The sequence below is a fragment of the Mesocricetus auratus genome, unplaced genomic scaffold (genome assembly GCF_017639785.1).
Source record: "Mesocricetus auratus isolate SY011 unplaced genomic scaffold, BCM_Maur_2.0 Super-Scaffold_100003, whole genome shotgun sequence".
Taxonomy (NCBI): domain Eukaryota; kingdom Metazoa; phylum Chordata; class Mammalia; order Rodentia; family Cricetidae; genus Mesocricetus; species Mesocricetus auratus.
In genome coordinates, this window is record NW_024429188.1 from 79,274,529 (window position 1) to 79,298,423 (window position 23,895).

The 23,895-nt window shown below is 37.4% G+C and overlaps 1 protein-coding gene across 1 annotated transcript in view; it reads right to left on the reverse strand.

Annotated features, from left to right (window-relative positions):
• Ammecr1 (AMMECR nuclear protein 1) overlaps nucleotides 1–23,895 on the reverse strand; it is a 107,201-nt gene that overhangs the window by 17,566 nt on the left and 65,740 nt on the right. The window contains exon 3 of the mRNA XM_021234320.2: nucleotides 3,513–3,627. Within this exon, the coding sequence (XP_021089979.2) occupies nucleotides 3,513–3,627 (115 nt within the window). The remainder of the gene's footprint in view (nucleotides 1–3,512; nucleotides 3,628–23,895) is intronic.

Here is a 23,895-nt window from a genome sequence, read left to right on the forward strand (position 1 = left end):
TTTGTCTTACAACCTTAAAAGGAAACACAACGCCCACACAGTGCAACTATACTAGTTTCAGGCTATGTGTCATTTTGGAAAGTTCCGACATGCTACATGAAGTTTTCTTTCTTTCTAAAGTGCCATGTCTGTCAATCATCCCGTCGTTTCGAATTAGCATAATGCTGTCAATGGAAGAACACAGAGTCTTGTAAGTGGATACAACAACATATCAATTAATGAATATGTTCCCCAAATTACTCACTTTTCATACCTTTAAAAGGTACCTTTAATAAGAGATTCTACTGAATACACTTCATCAGTGGCCCTATTACAATTTCTGCTTATATCAAATGTACTATCTTATTTTTTTAATTTTAAGAGAATTTTAAAATTATCTTAAAATTCTTTAATAGTTTTGTTTTCCACTATGGCATATGCACAGGTTGGACTTGGCATTTCATGTTAAGATGAAACACAACAAGTAGGGTATTCTAAACTGGGGAAAGAGTTCTAATTACTCGACAGTGTGAAATTTCTCCAAGAGAAGGTTATAGCTTTCATAATATAGTTCGACTTCTAAAAATGAAAGATCAAAAATATATAATTAACTAACATGCAAGGATAAGTCATAAAGTCATCCTCATAATTTCTTTTACATAATAATCACATATAACTAAGCATGTAAATATATTGCTACATAAAGAATGTAGAGAATCATAGTTTAGGATACCCAAGTGCAGTGACAAGAGAAATGTACATATTTGATATAGATGTAATGTTTCCCAAACATTTTTAGTCTATAGCTGGTTGGATCTGTGCTGGAAGAGCTCATAGATGCTACTAAGGCCTTGACTTATTCAAAAATGAAATGGAGATATTATAAGGGACTTACATTTCTTTATACTTTACATTTTTTAGAGTTTTCTTCAATAAGTCAAAATTATTAAGATCGTGTGTGTATGCTTGTGTGTGTCTGTGTACATTTGTAAAACTTATTTTTACTATTTTCATTTTGTAAAATACAAATAAAATTTACCATTTTAACAATTTTTGTTTTATCTTTTAATGATTTCAAAAGCATATAATTCAGTGACAATAAATGTATTTCTCCTCTCATATAACCACCACTAATTCCAGAACTTCTTTACTATGGCAAATGGAAATGCTGGACCCGCTAAGCAGGCACTTCCTATTTACACTTTTTCCAAGTTCTGAGGACCATTAATCCATTAATCTTCCTATAAGTTTGCCTATTCTGGACAATTCATATAAATGGAAGCATACAGTGTGTGGCCTTTCCTGTCTGGCTTCTTTCATTTAGCTTGATGCTTTATCACGGGCTATGGCTGATATGGACATACTACTGATAATAAACAGTTGGGTTTTCACTTTGTGGTTATTGTGAAAAGTACTGCTATGAGCATTCTTATTTAAGTTTTTGTTTCAATATCTTTCTTAAATTAATTTGGGCATATATCTAGAAATGGAACTTTATCAGCCCATAATTAAAAGTATTTTTACTTCCATTCTGACACTCTGTTTAAAGCAGCAATGGTTTTCATAATTAGCAAAGGCAACCTTAAGACTGTCCTTCCTAAAAGAACATTATATTTTTAACCACAATAGTACACTTAAAACTAACTCACATTCTTATAGTTACAAATGCAATTGTTACTCTTTGAGAATGTATTTCTTGTAAGTTTCTATAGTCTTATTTGAAATAGTGATGGAATAACAGGAAGACAGTCTTTTCCTCCTAGCACAGCCATTGTAGCAGTGTGGAATTCACTTTTGAATGCTGATATACCAAAAGTACAAAACCCTGGGTGTTGTTTTAATTCAACAAGAGAATGTTACATAATACAAATATTTACACTCCCAAACACCAAGTCAAAGAAGAGTATACAATCTTGTAGAAATTCAAGCTGGCAGACAGTGACCATGAAAGACAAATAGCACTTGACAGGATACATAGTGCTAGCATTTCAAGTGCTGTACTTCCCAGCCACCTAGCAGAAAACAGATAGACCTTATGAACATCAAAGCCAAATAGAAAGGTGAGATTTTGCTGTTGAGAGCTCTTGATGTACACTAAGGGGAAGTTATTAACTACACTTATCTATACCGATTCATCAGTTGCTGGGGTCTCAAATTTTTCTTTCCCATGAAACAAACATACATTTACTCAATATGTATACATGAATAAAACATAGCCCTGTGTTTACACATGCTCAAACTGTATTTTCAACTCAGTGGCTGCAAGTAAGGGTGAAAGGGCTTCTGTAGCTTGGTCATCCCCTTGCTCTGAGGCCTTCCCCCATTCTCACTCCCCATGCCACCACTATACACATTACATTATCCAGTCTACAAAGCAAAAATTTAAAACTCTGGCTAGAGAAAAGAAAGCGACCGTCTAAAACAGTGAAAATAACCTTCTAGACTACAAAAAACGCTCTTCAGTAGGGACATGAATTGGAGCCATTAAGTATAATCTACTGGGAGATAGTTCCATAACACTCCTCTACTCAACTATCTCAAGTACATCACCATGAGATCTTTTGAATCCCACATAGTCAAGAAGAAAAATACAATTAATGTAGGTGTCTCTGGCAAGGACAAGACACAGACATACTCTAGATACAACAGTATTTTCGGTGTAATCTCAAGTGTGCGTATTAATGAAGCCAAGGATGAACTCACACTATTTAATTCTAGTTTACTAATACTCTGTCATTGTCACAGACTGCTTTCCCCCAAGTGGTACATTTTGCTAACTCTTGATGCTTCTTTCTGACATGTGTACTCTGACTGCCTGATCACTCAGTAGTACTTACAGCACAATGCACTGGAATGGAAATACGGGAAGAAATAGATTCCACCCATTCTTTCTCACTACATATTAACAGCCTTTATTGAGTACTTAGGTGAGGTAGGAGGATAAAAGTGATGCCTGGGAATCCAGCATGGGACTGATCAAGACCCCCCCTGAATGTGGGTGTCAGTGAGGAGGCCTAGGTAATCTATTGAGCCTTGGGTAGTAGATCAGTATTTATCCCGGGTATACAAATGGACTTTGGGCTCCCATCCAACAATGAGAGATGCACTCTTACCCTAGACTCTTGGGGGAGGGTCTAGGCCCTGCCCTGGATGAAATGACAGACTATGGATGACCCCATGGAGGGCCTCACCCTCCCTGGGGAAATGAGGGGACTTTGGGGGGGGTGGGAGGGCGCAGGAGGAGGGGAGGGAAAGGGAGAGGGACCTGGAATTGACATGTGAAGCAACCTTGTTTCTAATTTAAATTTAAATTTAAAAATAAAATATAAAAAAGTGAACACCACATTCAGTTTGGAGATTCGAATACCACAGGGTATTTGGCCATTAAAAAACAAATCCTTCACTCATAGCTCATTGTTCAATGGAGAGCTTTGTTTCAGTGCTAGAATGGATAGGGAAAACCTTATATCCTGGGCCGAGTTGGTAACATCTACTCAGGAGGTACCTTCATGTGAAGTATCTTATAATCTTACCTCCCAGTCCAAATAGTCACAGACATCTTCAAAGTTAGTGAGCAGAGACACCGAGCAGAAAAGCCGTGGCAGCTCATCCCTTGTCATTGGTGGAAAACGGCTGTCTTTAAGGGCACTGTTGAAGACAGAGTAGAGATTAAAGCCATTACTGAATATGGAGGTTCCTAAGTTCAAATACTGACAATCATTTGAAACAGGTAAACAATTAAGAATCAAAGGTGCAGCCGGGTGTTGGTGCCTTTAATCCCAGCACTCAGGAGGCAGAAGGAGGCGGATCTCCTGTGAGTTCCAGGCCAGCCTGGTCTACAGAGCAAGTTCCAGGACAGCCTCCAAAACAATACGGAGAAACCCTGTCTCAAAAAAAAAAAAAAAAAAAAAGAATCAAAGGTGCAAGTGAATGTCAAGGCATTTTTAGAAACCTGGAGATTTTCGAAGTCACTCTTTTTCATTGCATAGATTCTGTGACTACTTCAACTGTAAAGGGTGAATGCTCAATTCACTCTTCTAAGCAATTTTTATGTCTCTCCATGCTATTTGTAAAAGCAGAACATGCTTTATTTTACATTTGAGGAGAATAAAACTAGAGAAGTAGAAGCATGCTGGAAGGCCTCTGAATCAACGGCTGGAAGAGAAAATGTATATATGATCACATGTAACTGTCTTTTGATATATAAAATCACATTGTAAAACATTAAAAAGTTAATGCTAGTTGCAACAGTTAGCACAGAACATTAAATAACTCAGAAAGATGAATTTCTCATCAAGGAAATAAAATCAAAGAAAATGAAGACAATCATTCAAATCATAGACTAGAAACACAAGGATTTCATGTGCCCAATAAAGGACAACTGAAGACAGGATTAAAAACCATGGAACTACAAGAAAAAGGCTCATCTGTACGACAGAGGTCTGATTAGGAGATCATGAGGTCATTAATCCCATCAGTGGAGATCTGAGTTTCTGCATACATCAACTCTGATTAGGTCCTTTAATCAAGTAGTACTGTGCCAAATTCTAGAGACCCTTGTATAAAGCATAAAAATGGTCCTCTTCCAAGAGTAAAAGAGATAAATCAATGGTGCCCATCCCCACCACCACCTTACTTTCTCTCTGCCTGTCACACACGCCATGTTCCTTGTACTTTTTAAAGAAACCATTTCCTGGTCAAGCAAAACACACCTCTGATTATCTAACATACAAATGCAACTATTGACGTAGCATCCGTAATCAAACAGCCTATATAGCAGCCAGGCTTAGAAAATGTTTTCACTGTCTCATTCTCACAGATTACAAACTGAGAAATATAACTCCCATAGCCTTTGGAAATAATTTAATCCCCTTTGAAGTGACTCATTGCCAAATCCACTCTTCCACTTGTTGTACTTCTGAAACAAGCTCTTATTTCAATTTTTATTTTCTTTTACTTTGCCCTCCCTTCTTGACATTCTGAAACTCACTGCATTTGTATTTTCAGTGCAATTGTGGTGCTACTTCCATCCCACTATACAAAAGAAAGAACAGATAGATGCTCTTAGGAGGATGTAGAGATGATATATATTTATAAACATTCAAGAGGCCACGAGTCACCAAGAAAATCAGGAAATTGCAGCTCATACTTTGAAAGCATCATTTCACTATTTTACAATTTAACAACATAAATTTCCTATGGTTTAGCTCCCTTTATTTTCCTCCTGACAAACAAAATTCTTAAAAATATTCTCGAGCTCTTATCCAAAGGCAATTTGAAGACACACTTATATTCAACCATGTCTCTTTTTTTTTGGTTTTTAGAGACAGGGTTTCTCTGTGGGTTTGGAGGCTGTCCTAGAACTAGCTCTGTAGATCAGGCTGGTCTCGAACTCAGAGATCCGCCTGCCTCTGTCTCCCAAGTGCTGGGATTAAAGGCGTGCACCACCAATGCCCGGCTTTTAATCATGTCTTATATACACAAAATGCTAACATGTCATATAGATATATCCCTGGAATAATTAAAGTCCAATCACATTTTTCAGTTTTCTTGTTAAAAAGAACAGAATGAGAAAAAAAAACACTTTATATAATAGAATCATATAAATGTAATTTTTGGAGTTAGGGAAGGGGTTTATTGTGGTAAAATATACATAAAACTTAATGTTTTAATCATTTTAAAATATCTATATTTTGGTAGAATAAGTATATTCACAGCCATTACCATCATCTATCCCCAGAAATTTATGGATTCCCCAACTGAAACTCTATACCCATTAAACACTAATTTCCCAGTCCTCTCTTTCATCCAGCTCCTGGCATAAAATGGAAGTATACTTTTATAATCTCAAATATTTATGCTAGAATAAATTTACTTTTGTTTCTATTTTGGTAGTCACATATCACTAAATTAACCCTTTTAAAGTACACAATTTGATGAGTTTTAGTATATTTAGAGAAATACAGCTATCAGTCTTATTCACTATTAGAGTGCTTCATAACTTCATAAAGAAATTCTGTATTTATCAGCAATGAACCCAAGTTTTCTCTATTCCCGGTAATTATAAATCGACATTTTGCCTTCATGGATTTGCCTACCTGACCATTTTGTATCTGTAGAATTAGACTTGTAAAAATGATATTTTAAAAGTCAAAATATTGCCTTTTGTGTTTGGCTTCTTTCACTTAGCATGTGTAGCAGCACTAACCTTTCTCTATTATCTAATAGTGCTTTGTTTTTATTCATGGATGGGCGGGCATTTATACTGTTTTCTTCTTTGAGACTATTATGAATTATGCTGCTGTGAATATCTACTTACGTTTTGGTAAGGGCATAATTTTTCATTTCTTTGGGTACATACCTATAAGTAGAATTACTGGTTATTAAGGTAATTCTGTTGGGCTGGAGAGATGGCTTAGCAGTTAAGAGCACTGGGTCTCTTCCTAGAGGACAAGGGTTCGATTCCCAGCACCTATCTGACAGCTCACAACTATATGTATCTCTAGTATCCCTCCAGTCCCAGGGGATCCAATGCCCTCTTCTTAACTCTACAGGACATGAGGCGCACATGTGGCACACAGACATACATGCAAGGAAAACACACATCAAATAAACAAATCTTTAAAATAAAAAAGATATTTCTCGCTTTAACTTTGTGAGAAATTAGGAGTTCCCACAAAAAGGCTGAAGAATTGTACATTTCCACCTGCAATATATTAAGGTTCCCACTTCTTTACATCCTCAGCAATGCTTGTTATCATCCGTTGTGTGTTTTGTTTGGTTGCTTTGTTTTTGTTATTTTGTACAATTCTGGGCCTGTTTTAAGGATGATACATTTTGCATCCAGTTTTATCTTTTCACGTAAATAATACACGTGATGAAGTCATCATACATTTAATTTCTCAATACTTTGCGGTTAGTTACATTGTTTGCCATATTTCCTAAACTGACCAATGAAAGTGTAATTCAAGCCCACTAAAATTCATTCTATTTCAAATGGATGAATATCTCAAGTTCCTAAAATAGAGCAAGTTTTTCTCATGCTGTTGGAGCCTTGCTGTTCAGTCACTCTAGGACTTAGAGAAACATCGATGGTTCTCAATGGAAATTCCTAGAGAAATACACTGACAATGAAATCCTAGCAAGAATTTAAGGGATCTTAAAGAGATAAAAATTCAGCTGGAGATGCACCTCCAAGCTGCCAGGCCAGTGTGAATAGCTGATACACAAGAGAATTAATTCAGCTTATCTCAACCAAGCTCTTTTTAGACTACACCATGCACACTGTTAGACCTAGGGCTTTGGAGAGGATGCTACATTTTGAAGCTAGGCAATGACATCTGAAGTGACCCAGCAAAGCCAAAATATGGAAGTAAGTCTATAACCCAGATTTTTAGGCCCAAGCCCAAAATTAGTACCCACACATTAGTCTTCACCTTTGAATAGATGATGTTTTGAAGTTTGAAAAACGAAATACTTGTCTTACTTGGCATTTTGTTCTCAAACCTGTAGAGTCAGTCTAAAAGCAGATACATAATCATTCAGTAGTATTCGTTAGTAGCCAAATAGAATGCATTCCTAGACTTCCTGGCTATTGGAAATCTACAAGAATAAATTAGTAATATTGTCCACTAAAAATATTTTATACCCAACAAGTATCTGCCAATTTAAATTCTAGGGAGTTTAAGGAGGCTCTTGCAGTAAACTGATCATGAAATTTCTCTTTGAAATGAAGGGAAGCCATTTTCAAATGTTTAAATAGTACTAAGGAAATTACCAAAATGTTTATGCACAAAATCAGCTGGCTGCCCCATCAACCATATGATGGACATGAACAGTTTAAACAACAATTTAGTTCACATACCAAATTCAAATGTATTCAGTTCAATCTGGCACCTTCCCAAGTAGACATTTCACCTAGTTGAGAAGCAGCATTAACATCTATCAAAGTTAATATCTAATGTTAAGTATCACTCCAATGAATATATTAAGAAAATAAGACTTCAGCTACCAAGAAATCAAGGTTTGTGAGAATATCTGCTAAAAGGAAATAAAAGAGCTGAAAAACGGTACAACTTTAGACACTGCAAGGCCCGTCCTAAGCAATACTATTACATGCAACAGAAATGACTGAAGTGCACCTGTCGAGCCATTCATTCGCTTTCTGAAACAAAGTCCGTTAATCAGTTAAGTAGCAGGAAGTTACCAAAGTGACAAGGCTTCCTATTACAGACAATCATTTTACAGCAAAGTAATTAAATCCACAATTAGGCACTGCTATTGGAATAGATAAAGAGAAGTGAATGAAGTGTGCATGATTTTTTTTAATCTTTCTGAGAAGTTTAGGCCATTAGGATATTCCTTGTTCTGTCATTCCCGGGCATTAGGACTCCAAGGACAGAATGCACACATGACACATTCGCACCATACAAACTAGAATCTTAAACCCACATCTGAAAAATTTATACATACTTTTTCTTTCTTATTGAGTAGTGTATCTTAGCTTTTACAAACTTGAGACAACAATGGGACACAATCCAAAAGTCAAACATGTAACTGCTGCTCACACTTAAACACACTGCTAGAAGAAAGAGACCCTGGTTTTGGTAAGGGCTGTACAGGGAAAGGAAATTGCCAACTCTATGCCATATTGACACTGTTGCTTGACTGTGAAGTGCTATTTCTTTAACAGGTATAAAGGCAACTTACTTGCTGCCCATTTTAGTGTAGTATAATAGTGGGCAATTCATGAGGAATGGAGAAAAGAACAGGGCTGGGACAAAAGGAAGAGGGAGGAAAGGGAAATGGGAGGCAATAAAAAGTATACAAGGAAGATACCTAGAAGTCTCCAGTAGAGATACACGTGCAAAGGGACAAAGAGAAGACAAGGGAGGGGAATTAATTACATGGGTGAGGGAAATAAAGGGCAGTAGCTTCTGTAGGGTTAGCTATGCATTTCTTGGCTCCTACAAAATTCATTTAGCCTTCAAGAGCGCTATCACCCACTGGCCTTTTTGTAGTTCTTGGATTCTTAAAATGCCTGCATGTATTTATATTATAACCTCAAAAACTGAAAGGAGAAATAATTGTTTTTAAAACCTGTGCTCTTTGAGACAACCGTGGCTGCCCACCAGAAATGTCTCTGGGCAAGAACATCATCAGAATCTGCCTCTGTGGGCTGCAAGCTTTTTCTCTTACAAATTAGAGAAATTGATTGCAATTTTGATTTAGTGGAGCAAGATGAAAATTGCCAAATACCCGATACCTAAAGAAACAGATGGCTAAATGTGCATATGGCAAATATGTCTCATTTCCGCCTGTGCAAGGTCCACGCAATGTTTTCTCTGTGGAGTTTCTGGATTACTCTACCCTGGTTTTGGAAACAAGCAACTAAAAAACATTTTTTACTTTTACTTTTTCTTATGAAAGTCTTTAAAATATATCCTGCCAGAGTAAATGGTAATTTAATTTTCATTTTATGAGTCAGTTCATCTTTAAGACTCAGTATGAGTTTGAGTCATTCATTACTACACACGATACGAACAGTGCTCTCATCATATTGAAAAGGGAAGGCTGTGTGGGCTTGGAAAGCAGACTATAATGTGGTCATGAACAATTTCCATTTTGGCAAATTTAAAAACAAGACTATTTCTGATTTCAAGTGACTGCAAGGCAATAATAAACTGATGCAGACTAAAATCCTCCAAGGAGCTCACTCTCATTTAAATTAGAGCACTATAAAACTGAATTTACTTGAGGTTTCTTGTTTGTTTGTTTTTGAGACAGGGTTTAACTATGTAGCCTCGGCTAGCTTGGAACTTGTTATGTGGATGAGGCTGGCTTTGAATTTAGAGGTCCACCTGCCTCTGCCTAGGATTAAAGGTGTGCTGGGACTGACTGACGGCATGCACCACCACACCCAGCTTGTTAAATTTCTTGAGATAAATTCTCACGATGCAGCCCAGGATGGCTACCAATCCATAATATTCCTGCTTTAGCCTTCCAAATGCTGAGATTGCAGGCAAGTACTATCATTTCTTAAAGTACTTAGAATTTAAAGACTTTGTCTATATCCCTGAATGAATTACCTCTTTGCAGTTATCGAAAGCATATTCCAATGGTGGAGCCACTAAATACAGCACCAAAAATGCAAAATTGGAAGTTGCAGTTAACACATAAGCACTATTTCACAGTTTTATAGAACCGAATATATTTACATGGCCTAGGACCTTGGGGTCCTAGAATGAGAAATCCTTGCATGTGAATACTGGCTCCACTGCATACCAGCTGTGTCATGTCTTTATCTGTGGAAGTTTCATTTATAAAATGAAGATAATAATAGTACCTCTGTAGTCCTTCTCATAAATGACACATAGTGTTTAATAAGTATTTGGAAAATGAAAGAAAATGAAACAAAGGATTTGCAAAGATACCTGTTAAAATCTTCCCATAGTGTGACTAAAGAGCCAAACTTAGTCCTGCCACTCCCTTCCTTTCACTAGACCAGTCCTGGCCTTATGGAGTTACTATGACAATAAAAGAATAAATAATTAAGTGCAGAAGTGACTTGCATACACTATGTGTTTGATAAATGGTGCCTGTTGAAGAACTCTGATAGCAGGCGTATTTGCTAAATTTATACCCAGGGCCTAGTCTGGTGAAAGGAAGGGAGCTACAAGACTAAGCTTGTTCCTTTAGTCACATTATGGAAAGATTTTAAAATACTTGTTAACGTGTATCTTTGAAAAGCCTTTGTTTCATTTTCAAAATACTTATTAAGCACTTACTTACTATCTGTTATTTATGAGAAGGACTACAGAGGTTACAATAAGTCCAGAGCCACCACTTTTTTTTTTTGAGATAGGGTTTCTCTGTGGCTTTGGAGGCTGTCCTAGAACTAGTTCTTGTAGTCTTGAACTCACAGAGATCGGCCAGCCTCTGCTTCCCAAGTGCTGGGATTAAAGGTATGCGCCACCACTGCCCAGCTAAACCAAAGCTTTTTGAGCAACAACAGAGATTCAAGGTGTTTCAGATTTTAGAGCATTTCAGATTTCAGATTCAGATTAGGTATGGCTAATAACAGTAGCAATCTGGTCCTAAGCACTTCAGTTCCAGAGTCCTCAGCTTGCAGTATGTGGATTACTAAATAACACACAGATGTGTGTAAAACACTCATTGCAATATTAAATTATAAAATGCTAAAGGAGAATGATCAGACTAGGTTAACTCACTTTTTGGAAAGATCTAACTACTGGTTTGCTAGTTGCCAAATGACCTAGGATTGTAGGTAACTTTATAGAAATGAACCTATTTCATCAAATAAGATATATCTTCTTCAAGAGTTACATCAACACAGAAAATATAGTCATATATTATATAATATTTTCTCAAGTTTCCTGAACTAGATTTTTTCTTACCTCTCTACAGCAGATTTTACTTCTGTTCAGGAAATGTTAACAAGCAATAAGTTTGTACAATGAAATCCACTTTGTACAATTAACATACACTAATATAAAGAAACAGTGCTCATGAAATTATAATCATTCTGCATTTTTTCTATTCTACTGGTTACATTCTAACAAACTGATCAGAAAAAAAGACAACTCCCTAAGAGGCACAAGATGGGGAGAGCCCAAGACAGAGACCAAGAGAGACAGAGCAGACAGGACAGAAAGGCAGAGAGGGGCACATGGTGAGGATAAGAATCAGAGACCCCAAGGGCAACAGCTTCTTTCCTTATCTAATCCAGTGGTTTCCAAACTACTTGGGTAGAGCATTTACATCAGGAGAAAAAAAAGACTGAGCACACATTTCAATACCCTTACTCATTCTGTTGTAGAACTCTTAAGCCATGTCATTTTGCTTAGGTTAGCTTATCTAGCTTTGGACAAACTGGTTCAACAGCTTAAGAATACTGCTACAATGAAACTTCAAGTTCAAAGAATCTACTTAACCAGCCATGTCTAACCTGAAATACACTGTAAGTTGCTCAATATGACTGAAACAATGTGTTCCACTACCACACCACACCAAAAAGTGGATGACACCTCATTTAGAGTTATGGAAACCCTCCAATGTGAAATGAATGAGGGTACTGAGGTCAACCCAATTACCAAATATTAGTAGGGCTTAAATATTTTCACATATTCTAGATAAAATGATCCTGAAAAGAATTTCTAATATTTTCTTCCCATTCCTCACTTGGGCATATCCCTCTTTGAAGCTGCTAACTGACTTTTCCTATCAAGTTTTGAAGGCTGGTTCTAATATACCCAGACATGATACTTCAAGCAAAAGCAGCCTTAACTACCAGAGTCAAGATTTATTGAGAATTTACTGTGAGCCAGGCACTATGCATGGAGTCTTCTGTTTAGTCCTCAAAATAATCCCATTACATATGGAAAGAAACAGAAGCTGAGATTAAGCTATTTGTCTGGGGTCCCAAAACAGCTGAGAAACTTGCTGTCTGAAGTTAGCACTGCCTGTTTCAAAAACCCATTCTCTTTTGAAAACCAATATGCTGATGTGGTCGGTGACAATAAATATACACACTTTTAATCGATTTCAAGATTTTCCTCTCCGTGGAGGCTTCCTTTCAGGGAGTTTAACTAGAAGCTCCCAGTACAAGTATAAGCAAGTTCTGAAACTGCTGTAGTAAAAGCGTTCACTTGTTTTCCTTTCTCCTCTTCCTTCTCCCATTTTGATCATGGTGACTCAGAGCTGTTGCCATTGAAAAACATCTGTTTTGTCTAAACTTAATAAGTCTTATTAGGGGATACTAAGCCTTGCCTTATTCTGAAACCCTTCCACAGCTTGAAATTTAATCTGCTGGAAGTCATAATAGAGTTACCAAAGTACTAGCATTTGGACCTATCTAAGCTGGTGGGCCTGTTTCTGATTTTTATCTGCTACTTGGATCTGAATAAGTTGTTTCATATTTGTCACAAATGCCATGTTATTTTTCTTCCCCCTTTCCATGACAATCAAATCTATAATTTGAATTTCATAACCCAGAAGACATGTGTTATCATTCTAACTTGTGTGCCATGTTAGAGCCACTCAGTCTAACCTACTGATTTCCTGACTTTCTAATATTGTTGTCAGTCCTTGATGCTGGGACTGGTGACAGAGATCATGATGGTTTGTATTGTGTGGCCTGTTGGTAATTTTTATAATTGTCACTGGCAGGGGACTAAAGGTACCTAAAGGAAGAAGTAAAACTAACTAAAATGATCAGATACAAAGTGAGCTTCTGTGCTCTCTCATAACTAAGAAATAAAGAGGAGGAAGTGAACTCTCCCTATTTCATCAGAATGCAGTCCATCTTCATTCCTCCTCTCCTGTGACTTTCTAGATGTTTTCCTCTCTTGCCTGCTTACCTAGTAAGGTAAGGGAGGAAGACTATTAAGATGCTAAAAGGAAGGCATGGAAGAAAATACTGGATATGGGAGAAGAGAAGATGCAACTACCAGACAGAGGTACACCGCGGCCACCTATAACGTTCTGTGTGCTTGTGAAGACAGGTGCAAGAAGCCCTGTGAAGCAGGCTTGTGCTCCCACAGTTTCCCACTGGGTCAACATGACCTTTGCCCTTCTGAACAGGTTTCCATGTTCTAGTTCATTCTTTGATGAGACGGGTGATAGTGACAGAGAAAAGTGAATGATCCACTGTCAACCTCTATAGGGTTTAAGCAGAAAGGGGGTTGGGAAGAACAGTAGCAAACCTCATCCCAACAGCCTACCTGCTTAACCAATCAATGTTAGGTGATGCCTAAGACATAGTTCAGCTGGACTTTTTACATGGCCTGTTTCTCTACAGTATGTAGAAGTACACATGAGTCCTTAAGACCACTGTAATTTGCCACACATTCATTTTAATTTGACTATTTTAATGTTGATCGCTACATGGTACCTTTGGGGTGAGGCATTCTTTAATTGCTAATCTTTTTCATTTTCCATGGTATTTCACTGTTTCCAGAGTATATTTACCTCTTTTTATCACAGCTGAATCTCAATGCAGCCTCATGAAGTAGACAAAGCTAATAATACATTTTGTTAGAAACTATAATGGAGTCCTCCAAGAACAAGTCCCCTATAGTCATGGGTTCAACCAAACCAACTCCTGGGAGAACATATAGTCTTCACAGGACAGTTGACTTCATGTATCCAAAGTTACTCAACTGCCTGGCAGCAGGAGCAAGACTCTACAGTACTCTACATGTATCTCCTGACTTCTTCCTGTTTCCACTGAGCATTCCATTATTCTGCCACATACTTCTTGATCCGCTCCATCCTGATCCAATAACATTCCATAGCAGATGTTTAAGACGCAAAGAGGAAACTGATACCTTTGGTCCCAGGGAGTAACTAGAACAATAAAACAGCGGGCTGCTGCTCAGCATAACTCAACACTGTTGGGCACCTGGCACTTGTTAGCCTGCCAAGGCCAAGGCCAACCTAGAAACTGAGCAGACAGAGTCCTTACACAGTCTTCTACAGTGCAGCTCTCTCCCTCTCCTGCTCTTATAGCGTCCTTACACTTCGTACACAGTGGGGTTCTCTCCTTGCCCTGCTTTTACACAGTGGAGCTGTTTCCCTCTCAAGCTCTTACCCAGTCCTTACACAGTCTTATAGAGTGAGGTTCTTTTGCGTGTCTGCTTTATCCTGCATTCCATCTAGCGTGACAAGTTTCTCCTTAGCTACTTAGTTATATAAAGGACCATTTAATAGCAAAAGTTACATATTTTTAAAATAAGACATTTAATTCCCTTTTATTAAAGTCTAACAACTGAAGAGTCTTGTCCCCATGGTAAATCCACTGTATGTTCTGATTGTGTGTGCACAACTATGTCAGGCTATAAGCGGTCAGGGCAAGATAACCTCAGTGCTCATTTTCAAGTAAACAGCACAGCACAATGCCATGTGTAGATTCAGTACATGGGAAATATGTGGTGCTCGATGTACTTAAGCTCTCTCAGACTTTAATCCATCCTACTACTCAATCTCTTAAACTGGAACAGATTTTACTTCACTCCTTTCAATATGTTTAAACTGAGTCTGATAAATAGGAAAGGACATTTTAACTATTTGTTTCTTGTTTGGTTGTAGCTTAGGAAACCCAATTTTCAAAGGCAAAGACAAATTTTGTTAGCACAGTTTCCCACTCTTTTACCATAAAAAATGGAATAACTCATTGAAAAGGTCCTTCTACTTTGATTTTGTTTCCTTGCGAAATAAGCACATAACTAATAAATATATTGTGACGGCAGCTGAAATAGAAGTTGCTGACTCTGTCCTGTGATGCATTTAGTAAAACCACAATCGATACTGAAAGGGGCAGCATCATTTGAGGATAAGAAAAATGCAATGGATTAAAGCTATGCAATTGAAATCATAGTCATGTGACAGTAGTGGTGTCATCCATAGCAGAACTTGCCAACAGGTGGTAGCTATGACTAGGGTGAAGCAGGGAATATTAGTGAGCATGACTTATTTTAGCAGATTTTCTGAGTGCCTGCTACAATGAAAGCAGAAGTATATATCTAGGATCGTTCTCTACTCAGTTGTAGAGCACCTTGCTTCGTGGAAGTTTCACTACACTGCAGTAACATGACTAGATTTGAATGCAGCTGAAATTTGAAAGGAGTTCTGACCATTTGTATCCATGTACATATTATAATTTAATCACACCCAGGGTAAATGGGTGTTGTGCTTATTTTTGTTCACTGCTGTACATTTAGTACCTTAACACACTGTAGCTGGTAAGCAGGTATTTAATCAATGAAATAAAAGTATAGGAAAAGCAGTCTCATATAGTCTCATTCTAATACATATTTATTGATAATAAGGATTAAAATAATTGTGCGGCATATACTTTATTAAATGGTTAATGGTCCCTTAAATTCTTTTATCCTTATATTTTATGTATATCTTTTATTGCTCAGTTTAAAAACTATGCCCTAAAAGTATATCTTCCTTTCTTTATAGCCATTAAATTATGTTCATTTAGAGCATAGCAACTGGTCTTTCTAGTTTTTATTTAGATTACTGTGTATTCACAATGCCACTGTTTGATAATATTTTTCTATCTGAAACTCACATACTGCTATAAATAGATGATAATCTCCCATGACAGAGTCACGGAGTGGCTTTGATCTCACAAGCCTTTTCCCCTTGAGGAAAGCACAAATGCTCTTATCCTAACGGAGCTTGACAGCATCTTATGTTTATGTTGCTATTATTACCATTTTGTTGTAGCTTGAAACATATAGGGGCCCATATTACTAACCTATTTTATGCTTTTCATACCTTCTTACAAAGGGACATATTATGAACTGAATGAATCATAAGACATCAAGGGTAGGCACAGATGATAAAAGCAGCACAATAGTCCCTTTAAATGAACACAGGTCTTGTGGAAATGAGCTAACAATTCATATGTACGCACACTGTTAAAAAAGGTTCCTGTGACCACTTCCTATTCTCTGATGGACTTCAGGTTAGTAAGTGTCCAATGTCCAAAGGGAGAAAGGGCCTTGTTGCAAACCAAGCCTCTGAAGCCATGCAGATTATTTGGAAGGAGAAAGCAGATTCTGTGGAAGGCATGTGGGAATAGTGCACACCTGGCAGGACTGTCAAATTGTTGACTTCCAAGGTAGTACAACTCACCAGGCTCATGGGGGTAAAGGATTAGCATGCACTCTATCAATAACATTGGACTTTAAAATCCCAGGGTCTAGTTTGCTTTTTATATGGAACAACATTGGCTTAGAATGCTGCTCAGAGCCTGCTCCACGGGTATGAGACCAGGTTATAGCACCTCATTTTCTTAGGTCACTGCCATGTCCTCTGTGTAGCCCCATGAAACTAAAGGCCACTTCTTAGACTTTGGTAAACAACACTAAGGAAACCAAGTGAGTATTTTCTGTGGATTTAACTTTCCTGGAAATAATTATCAATGATGGAAAATAAACTCTCCAAACAGAATGAAGCCTCATTAATTTAAACTCTACTATTTCAAAAAATGGCCTAATTCAAACAAACCTTAGCTAAAGGTTTCCTTTAGCAAGCTGGAAAATAAGGATCCACTAAGCAAATCAAGCCTGTAATTAAGGTTATAAGGGGAATACAGAACTTGCTCAAAGAGTGCAAAGAACTTTCCTGACTTTACTCATCTACAAGCATGATAATGTCCTAATTACAAATCGTCTGTGTAAGTTAAAAATGCAGGTCTCTGGCAAACTTAGATAGCACAACCTATTTTGAGACATCCATGTTACCAAACCAAGCACAACTAATTTTAAAGTACATATTTCATTAATTCTTTTTTGATATTAATTTTTATTAATTAAAAAATTCATTTATTTTACATCCCAACCATAGTCATTCATCCTTTTTTGATTATTCTTGTCTTTCTTCAACTGTTCTGAATTTGGGAGCTTTTACTCACATGAAGGTATTACTAGCTACTTGCCTACTGTAACAATGGCTACTAAGTTTATGGTTTACAATAGGTCATTAATAAACAGAAAATAAAACTAAAACATCTGGATTGCATTTGATTACTTGCTTACTATCTGAACCAATTAACTTTAATATGTGAGGCAGCTCTATCCATAAAAGAGAGAATGCAGGGTAAGAAAGGAGTATATTCCTGAGGTAAAAGATCTACGTACCCAAACCGACAAAATAAAAAGTTCAAACAGTGAAAAAAATCCTTTGGAACACTGTACGTTAAGTACTAAGTATAAAACACAACAAAATATCACCCCTGTCCAATGGAAGCATTCCTGGAAGCTGTTATTCCTCATGTGTCTACACTGGCTTTCATTTCACCAGCACAGGGCAGTCTCGCAACTCTCTACAACTATTCCCTCTGCAAGTATGGCTCACAGCCTAAGAAGCTCTGTTACCCTGTCAAAAATATACATCTGGCCACCCTGACTATATTGCTAGCTCTTGGATTTATATAGGTTTCCCTAAAGCACAAAAACACACTAAAGTAGAACATCATGGATATTCTACTAGCTTTGCTTGGTTGGCTAGGATAAGATGCCTCCTTTTCATATACAGAATTGTAAACCACAGTGATGTAAAAAAAAAAAAAAAAGGCAACAAGATGTCCTGTTTCTATGGAAACCTTGAAAACACCAGAACCACCAAATGTGTTTGCTTAAGAAAATTTGGGACACTAAAATTGATAGGTATCCTTTCAAAGGCCTATATAGAAATACTGAATAAAATAATCACAGGTCAATGTTCCAACAAAGTAAAATGCTAACCAGTAAATTTTATACAGGGGAAAAGTCAAAACGGTTTTGGGCAGGAAAGTCACAAAGACTCTCTGTTTTAAATGGAAGCATCTTTATGCCTTGAGTTAATAATTTAGGTCTGCTCTGTATTATCAGTCCAAAAACCCATCTACAACAGGAAATCAGAAGCTTGTGACCCTTGAAATGAGACTTTTTTGGGATAATGTTTCTAAGATAGTGAACATATGCAGGGCACAAACCAGCTACTGAGTTGTTCCATTTAGGGACTGCTTTTCTACAGAAGCATTATAAAAATCAGTAAAAACTAAATATGGACTATCACATAAGTATTAAAAATAAATATAGCTATAAAATAATTCTGGCACTTGTCCAAAGTTACTTTACTATTCAGTGCTAATCGACTACAACATATCCACATTAAATTAGGTAATCTATTACTTGGAAATGGTTTTGTTTTAACACTGTATATAACAGTACATCCATCCTCTCTTTTTACTACATTTCAGAAATTTCCCTTTAGAATATGTGTCAACATCTTGTACATAATGATCCATCTACAGTTTTTTTGGAACTAGCTATTCATTTGTCCTATATTACATGATTATTATTCAAAACTTAGTGACCCAAGTTGATGGCTGGAAATGTTATTTTCTTTGTTAATGTGCATTGCTACAATGAGAGCTGAACTCATTTCTCCAGAAAACTCTCCTCGTCTTCCTCTCAAGAAGGTCTGAAAGTCAAAGTCAAGAAGGCCAAAGTGTCACAGGGGATAACTCAGAACACTGCAAAGGACCCAATTTTTTGGATAGAATTTTACCTCATCTAAACATTTCATACATAAGACATCAGCTACAATATAAAAACAGACCTTATAAACTGGAATCATATTCACAAAACATCTGGAAGGGTCTGCAAAGGAGAACAGATTATTCAAAAGTATTGCTAAATAGATGGAGTAGAAGACAGTGATTTTATAACAAACTTTTGTTTGCACTGTACTACTCAAAGGATATGTTGTTTCCCTTTAAGGAACCCTAGAATCTATTTTAATTTAGCCTCAAAACTCAGACACACTTAAGTAATAAATAGATATTAAATTACATAATAACCATCCAGTGGTTGTTACAAATGTTTATTTCCTTACAGATTTCTCATCCACAAATGTATTTTTGGTTAGAAATGTTTTTTCAGGGTTCTGTTGTATTTTAACAAATGTCATAATATGTGGAGGTCAGAGAACAACTTTGTGGAACCTTTTCTCACTTTCTACCTTTACATTGGTTCTGGGCATCAAGCTCTAGTTGTCAGGCTTGCACAACAAGTGATTTTGCACAATGGGCCATCTCATCAGCCTTCCCCACTTTCCAAAAGTAATTTTATCTATAATTGAGAAACTAATTCTGTTTTGTAAATTACTGTTTATTTTTTAAATTATAATGTAATTATATTATCCCCCTTTCCCTTTCTTTCAAATCCCTCCCATATACTCCTTGTTGCTCTCTTCCAAATTCACAGCCTCTTCTTTCATTAATTCATACACACACATATAATATATATATATTATGATACAAACACACATAGTAATCAACCTGTTCAGTCTGTGTAATATTACACATATGTATTTTTTCAGGGATGATAATTTGGTATTGGATAACCAAGAGGTGTGTTCTTCTCTGGGGAAAACTATTAAGAGAGACTAATACTGTTAAAAAAATCTTACACACATCGGAGCACACATACACATAAAAAATGTTGGGGACCCAGAGAGATGGCTCAGCAGCTTAGAGTACTTGCTGCTGTTTTAGATTATCTGAGTTCCATCCCAGTACTCACACCAGGAGGTTCACAACTGTCTATATCTCCAACTCCAGAAGATCCAACTCCCTTATAGCCTTATGGGCACCTGCATATATATGAATGAACACACACACAGACATACACACATGTAAATCATACATGCTTAAACTAGGAAAAAAGAGCTCAAGACAAGTTCAAAATGTCTTTGATTTACATTATTGTGTCCATCTTTGTTGCTAGTATTTGTCCTCTGCAATACATCTTATGTGTGAGTAACCAGAGACAACCCTGATCACCCTGTTCTTCTGCTGACATCTCCCAATGACAATTCAATGCCTTTATAATCTATCTCTGTATCTCCCTATCTCCACTAGAGGCCAAGCCATGCAGCATTACTTATAATTCTTCTCCAAATAACACATACTTCTTAGTATTTATGGATATAGAATGTGTAACCTTTCCATATCCCCACCCTTAGATGTTGAAATTGAATCTTGCCAGGTGTTGGTGGTGCATGATGTTGAAATTGAATCTTGCCAGGTGTTTGTGGTGCATGCTTTTGATCCCAGCTCTCAGGAGGCAGAGGGAGGCTGATCTCCTTGAGTTTGAGGCCAGCCTGGTCTACACAGTGAGTTCCAGAGCCGCCAGAACTGTTACACAAAGAAACCCTGTCTTAGACTCTGGAGATCCACCATGGAGGGCCTCACCATCCCTGGGGATCAGAGTGGAGATTGGTTGGGGGACTGGGGGCCTGGTAGGGAGGGCAGGGGAGGAGGGGAGGGAGAGGGAGCTGGGATTGACATGTGAAACAAGCTTGTTTCTAACTTAAATTTAAAAAAGGAAGAAAAAAATTATTGGATGAATTAAGAAAAAAAAGAAACCCTATCTTGCAAAACTAAAAAAGAAAAAAATAAGAGGATGTATTTATGTATATATGCATAAAGTATTTATAAAAAGAAATTGAATCTTCGAATGTTCATAGACATTCAGCTTTAAAGTCCATTCCTTAAAACATGACAATCTATTGAGCCTCAATTAATTCCTCCCACTTTTGTTGGCACTATACCTCCGCCTAATGTGAACACTGTTACTTTGTTCATTGTACATCCTGTGTATATACACCTTGAAGGTGGATGTGTCTTGATGGTCATCATTAGTGCTGTGTTCTCAGTTCAACAAACGTGAAACTGAAATGAATAAAACCTTAATTCAGTCTGATGTGATTAAGAAGCAAAACCATGAGAATTTATGAAAAAGTCTATCTTTAACTACAGCTGTGTTGTTATAATTGCGGCATATTTAGAGAAAACTGAATGTATCTTTCAAGCAAGCTTTGGAACTATGGTAACTATTCTGAGTTGGAATTACCTTATTAAGAAAATAAGTAGAAGAAGAAGGCGAGCAAGCCCGCTGAAAGCTCTAGTAACATGATGCCAGCTGGAAAACCAAGACCTCCACAGTAAATCCAGCTGCACAAGTTCAACCAATAAGCTGCAAAGGCCACTCTTTTTTAAAAGCCCTGAGTACAAAGAGGGCAATAGTAAGCACATGAATAAAAACTAGCTAGGAGACATGTGTAAAGTGTATCAGTACTAACTCACACACTGGCAGGTCTGGATCTTCTCCCATTGAAGGGCTGAGTAGACTAATCTCATTTAATTTCCAAGCCTGACAAAATCACAACTTGCAAGTACATGACTACTGGCAATTGTTAAAACGCAATTGTTCTAGACAACCCCCTCAAATGGCTTGCATTCACAGCTTTTGTACCAGATGTTTTGTTGAAATTAACCCAGTCCTATCAAATGTACACCAGAAGGCTATTTTCCCACTGCATCTCAGCTTTATTACACTAAGCACTCTCTTTCACCCCCAAACTGTATACTCCTCACACAGACATTTACTGTGTCATATTTGTTCCACAGGGAATGAGGAAGAAAAGTCAAGTTCAGAAAGGGGCGGGACCCTTTTGGGAATGGATATTACCACAATTAATGACTGTAAACAGGAGCACTTAGAGGTTGGTTTCAAAACGCTGCTTTGAATTTGCTAAATTCAGTGATAAAAATGACTCAATCACAAGCTCGACTTTTCTTCCCTGGGAAAAAGATAGTATGTAGTACTTCATTTGTTGAATTCAAGTTTTATTTCTGTACCAACACAACCTAAGTGCTTTCAAACCTTAGTAAAAGTAAACATAATTAGCTAGTTACTAATAAATGGCACACTATGAACCCATGACCTCCAGTTGCTTACCTAGCACTTTGGTCCTCCCAAATTGTTCCTCTACCACATGAAGGTCATTCTGTAAAGCCACCCTCGCCTGCCCAGAAACTATAAACAAAATGCCACAGAAATGGTCATCTCTCTGTCATGAGGATTCAAAAATATACAGGGAGTAGTACTAGTAAGAATAAAATGTTCTCTGCAAAACAATTCTAATTGTGGCTTCATAGCACCTTCTTTACAAATGCTGGTGAGCTACAACTGTGTGCTAGTGGACACACACACACATACAGACACGGACAAAACACACACATGGACACACATACACACCACTTACCACTTCTCTTCTAGCTAGTGCTCTTTCTCATTCATCTTGTACATAGACTACTAGACTATTTACAGATTTTTCCTTGGGTGCAGATTTCAAACTTGTATTTCAACTGCTTCATTTTAAGAATAGCACAACTTCATTACCACAATGAGAATATCTAAATGAGAAAACTGAGTATCCCCATCCTTTATTAAAGGATGACTGATACTGTTTTAACACAATGAGGTAGAATTTCCATGATTTAAATTATAATTTAAAAAATGCAGATAATTCTTAATTCCAAGGCAAACTGCTACAAATGAAAACAGTGTGCTTTTGCAAACTGATTTGTTTTCATATGCCTTACCTAACACATACTTTCAGAGGTTTCCTTGTGCCTTGCCACTCTTATATAGGTCACAGTTCCCAGTGCTTTAATTGCCTTGACCGCCTTGAAAACGGATACTTCGATATACTGAGACAACTGGCCTTAGTCAAACACTTACTTTGCTCTGTACCTAACTCCTAACAGTTACCAAGGGAATGGAAAGGTGTGAAATATTTGAAATATTTGGTCTTGGGAGGGGATAATCAACTTAAGCAGACAACCTGAAGCAAGAGCTGTAACCCAGGCACACACAGTACAATGTGAGCACACAAAGGAAGGAACGGTGACTCTGGGAAATTGGGGGAAATTTCGAGGTAAGTCCTTTGGGAAACAGAAAAGGAACTACAAAAAGTATAAGTAATGCCACAAGCATTTACTTATTTATGCACTTCAAGAAAGCTTGAGTTCTTTCTGGAAATCGTGAACTGAAAATGGCAAATGCCTTATACAAGAACCAACTCTGACACTCAACTATTTGGCAAAATTACCACCGTACTAGGTCCTATCATCCGTTCCTCCTACTTCTTTAGCCTATGACTTCAGGCTACAAATGACACTTAAAGTCATGGGCTGGAGCACTTCAGCAGTGGGAAGGAGATGACATGTCTGCACTGGGCCAGCAAGCACATCCTGTTCATCAGGTAGAGGCTGTGGGGAATGTGGACAATGAAACAAACAAGGTGTTCTGGGAAAGAGAATTAAGACTCCTACTGAATTCCATGCACTAGCTAACAGCTTCAGGGGAGCACTGCTACAGTTATAGCGCTGGGACTCAGCCAAGACCAGACTCATCCTAGGTCACACGGACCTTTTAACCAGAACCCTAAAGTCACACCTTTAAAGCTTTCGTTCTTGGTCATGACTGATTTGGGATCCACTGGCAAGTCACACACTGATTCACTGCTGTGAACAAAAAGCCCTGA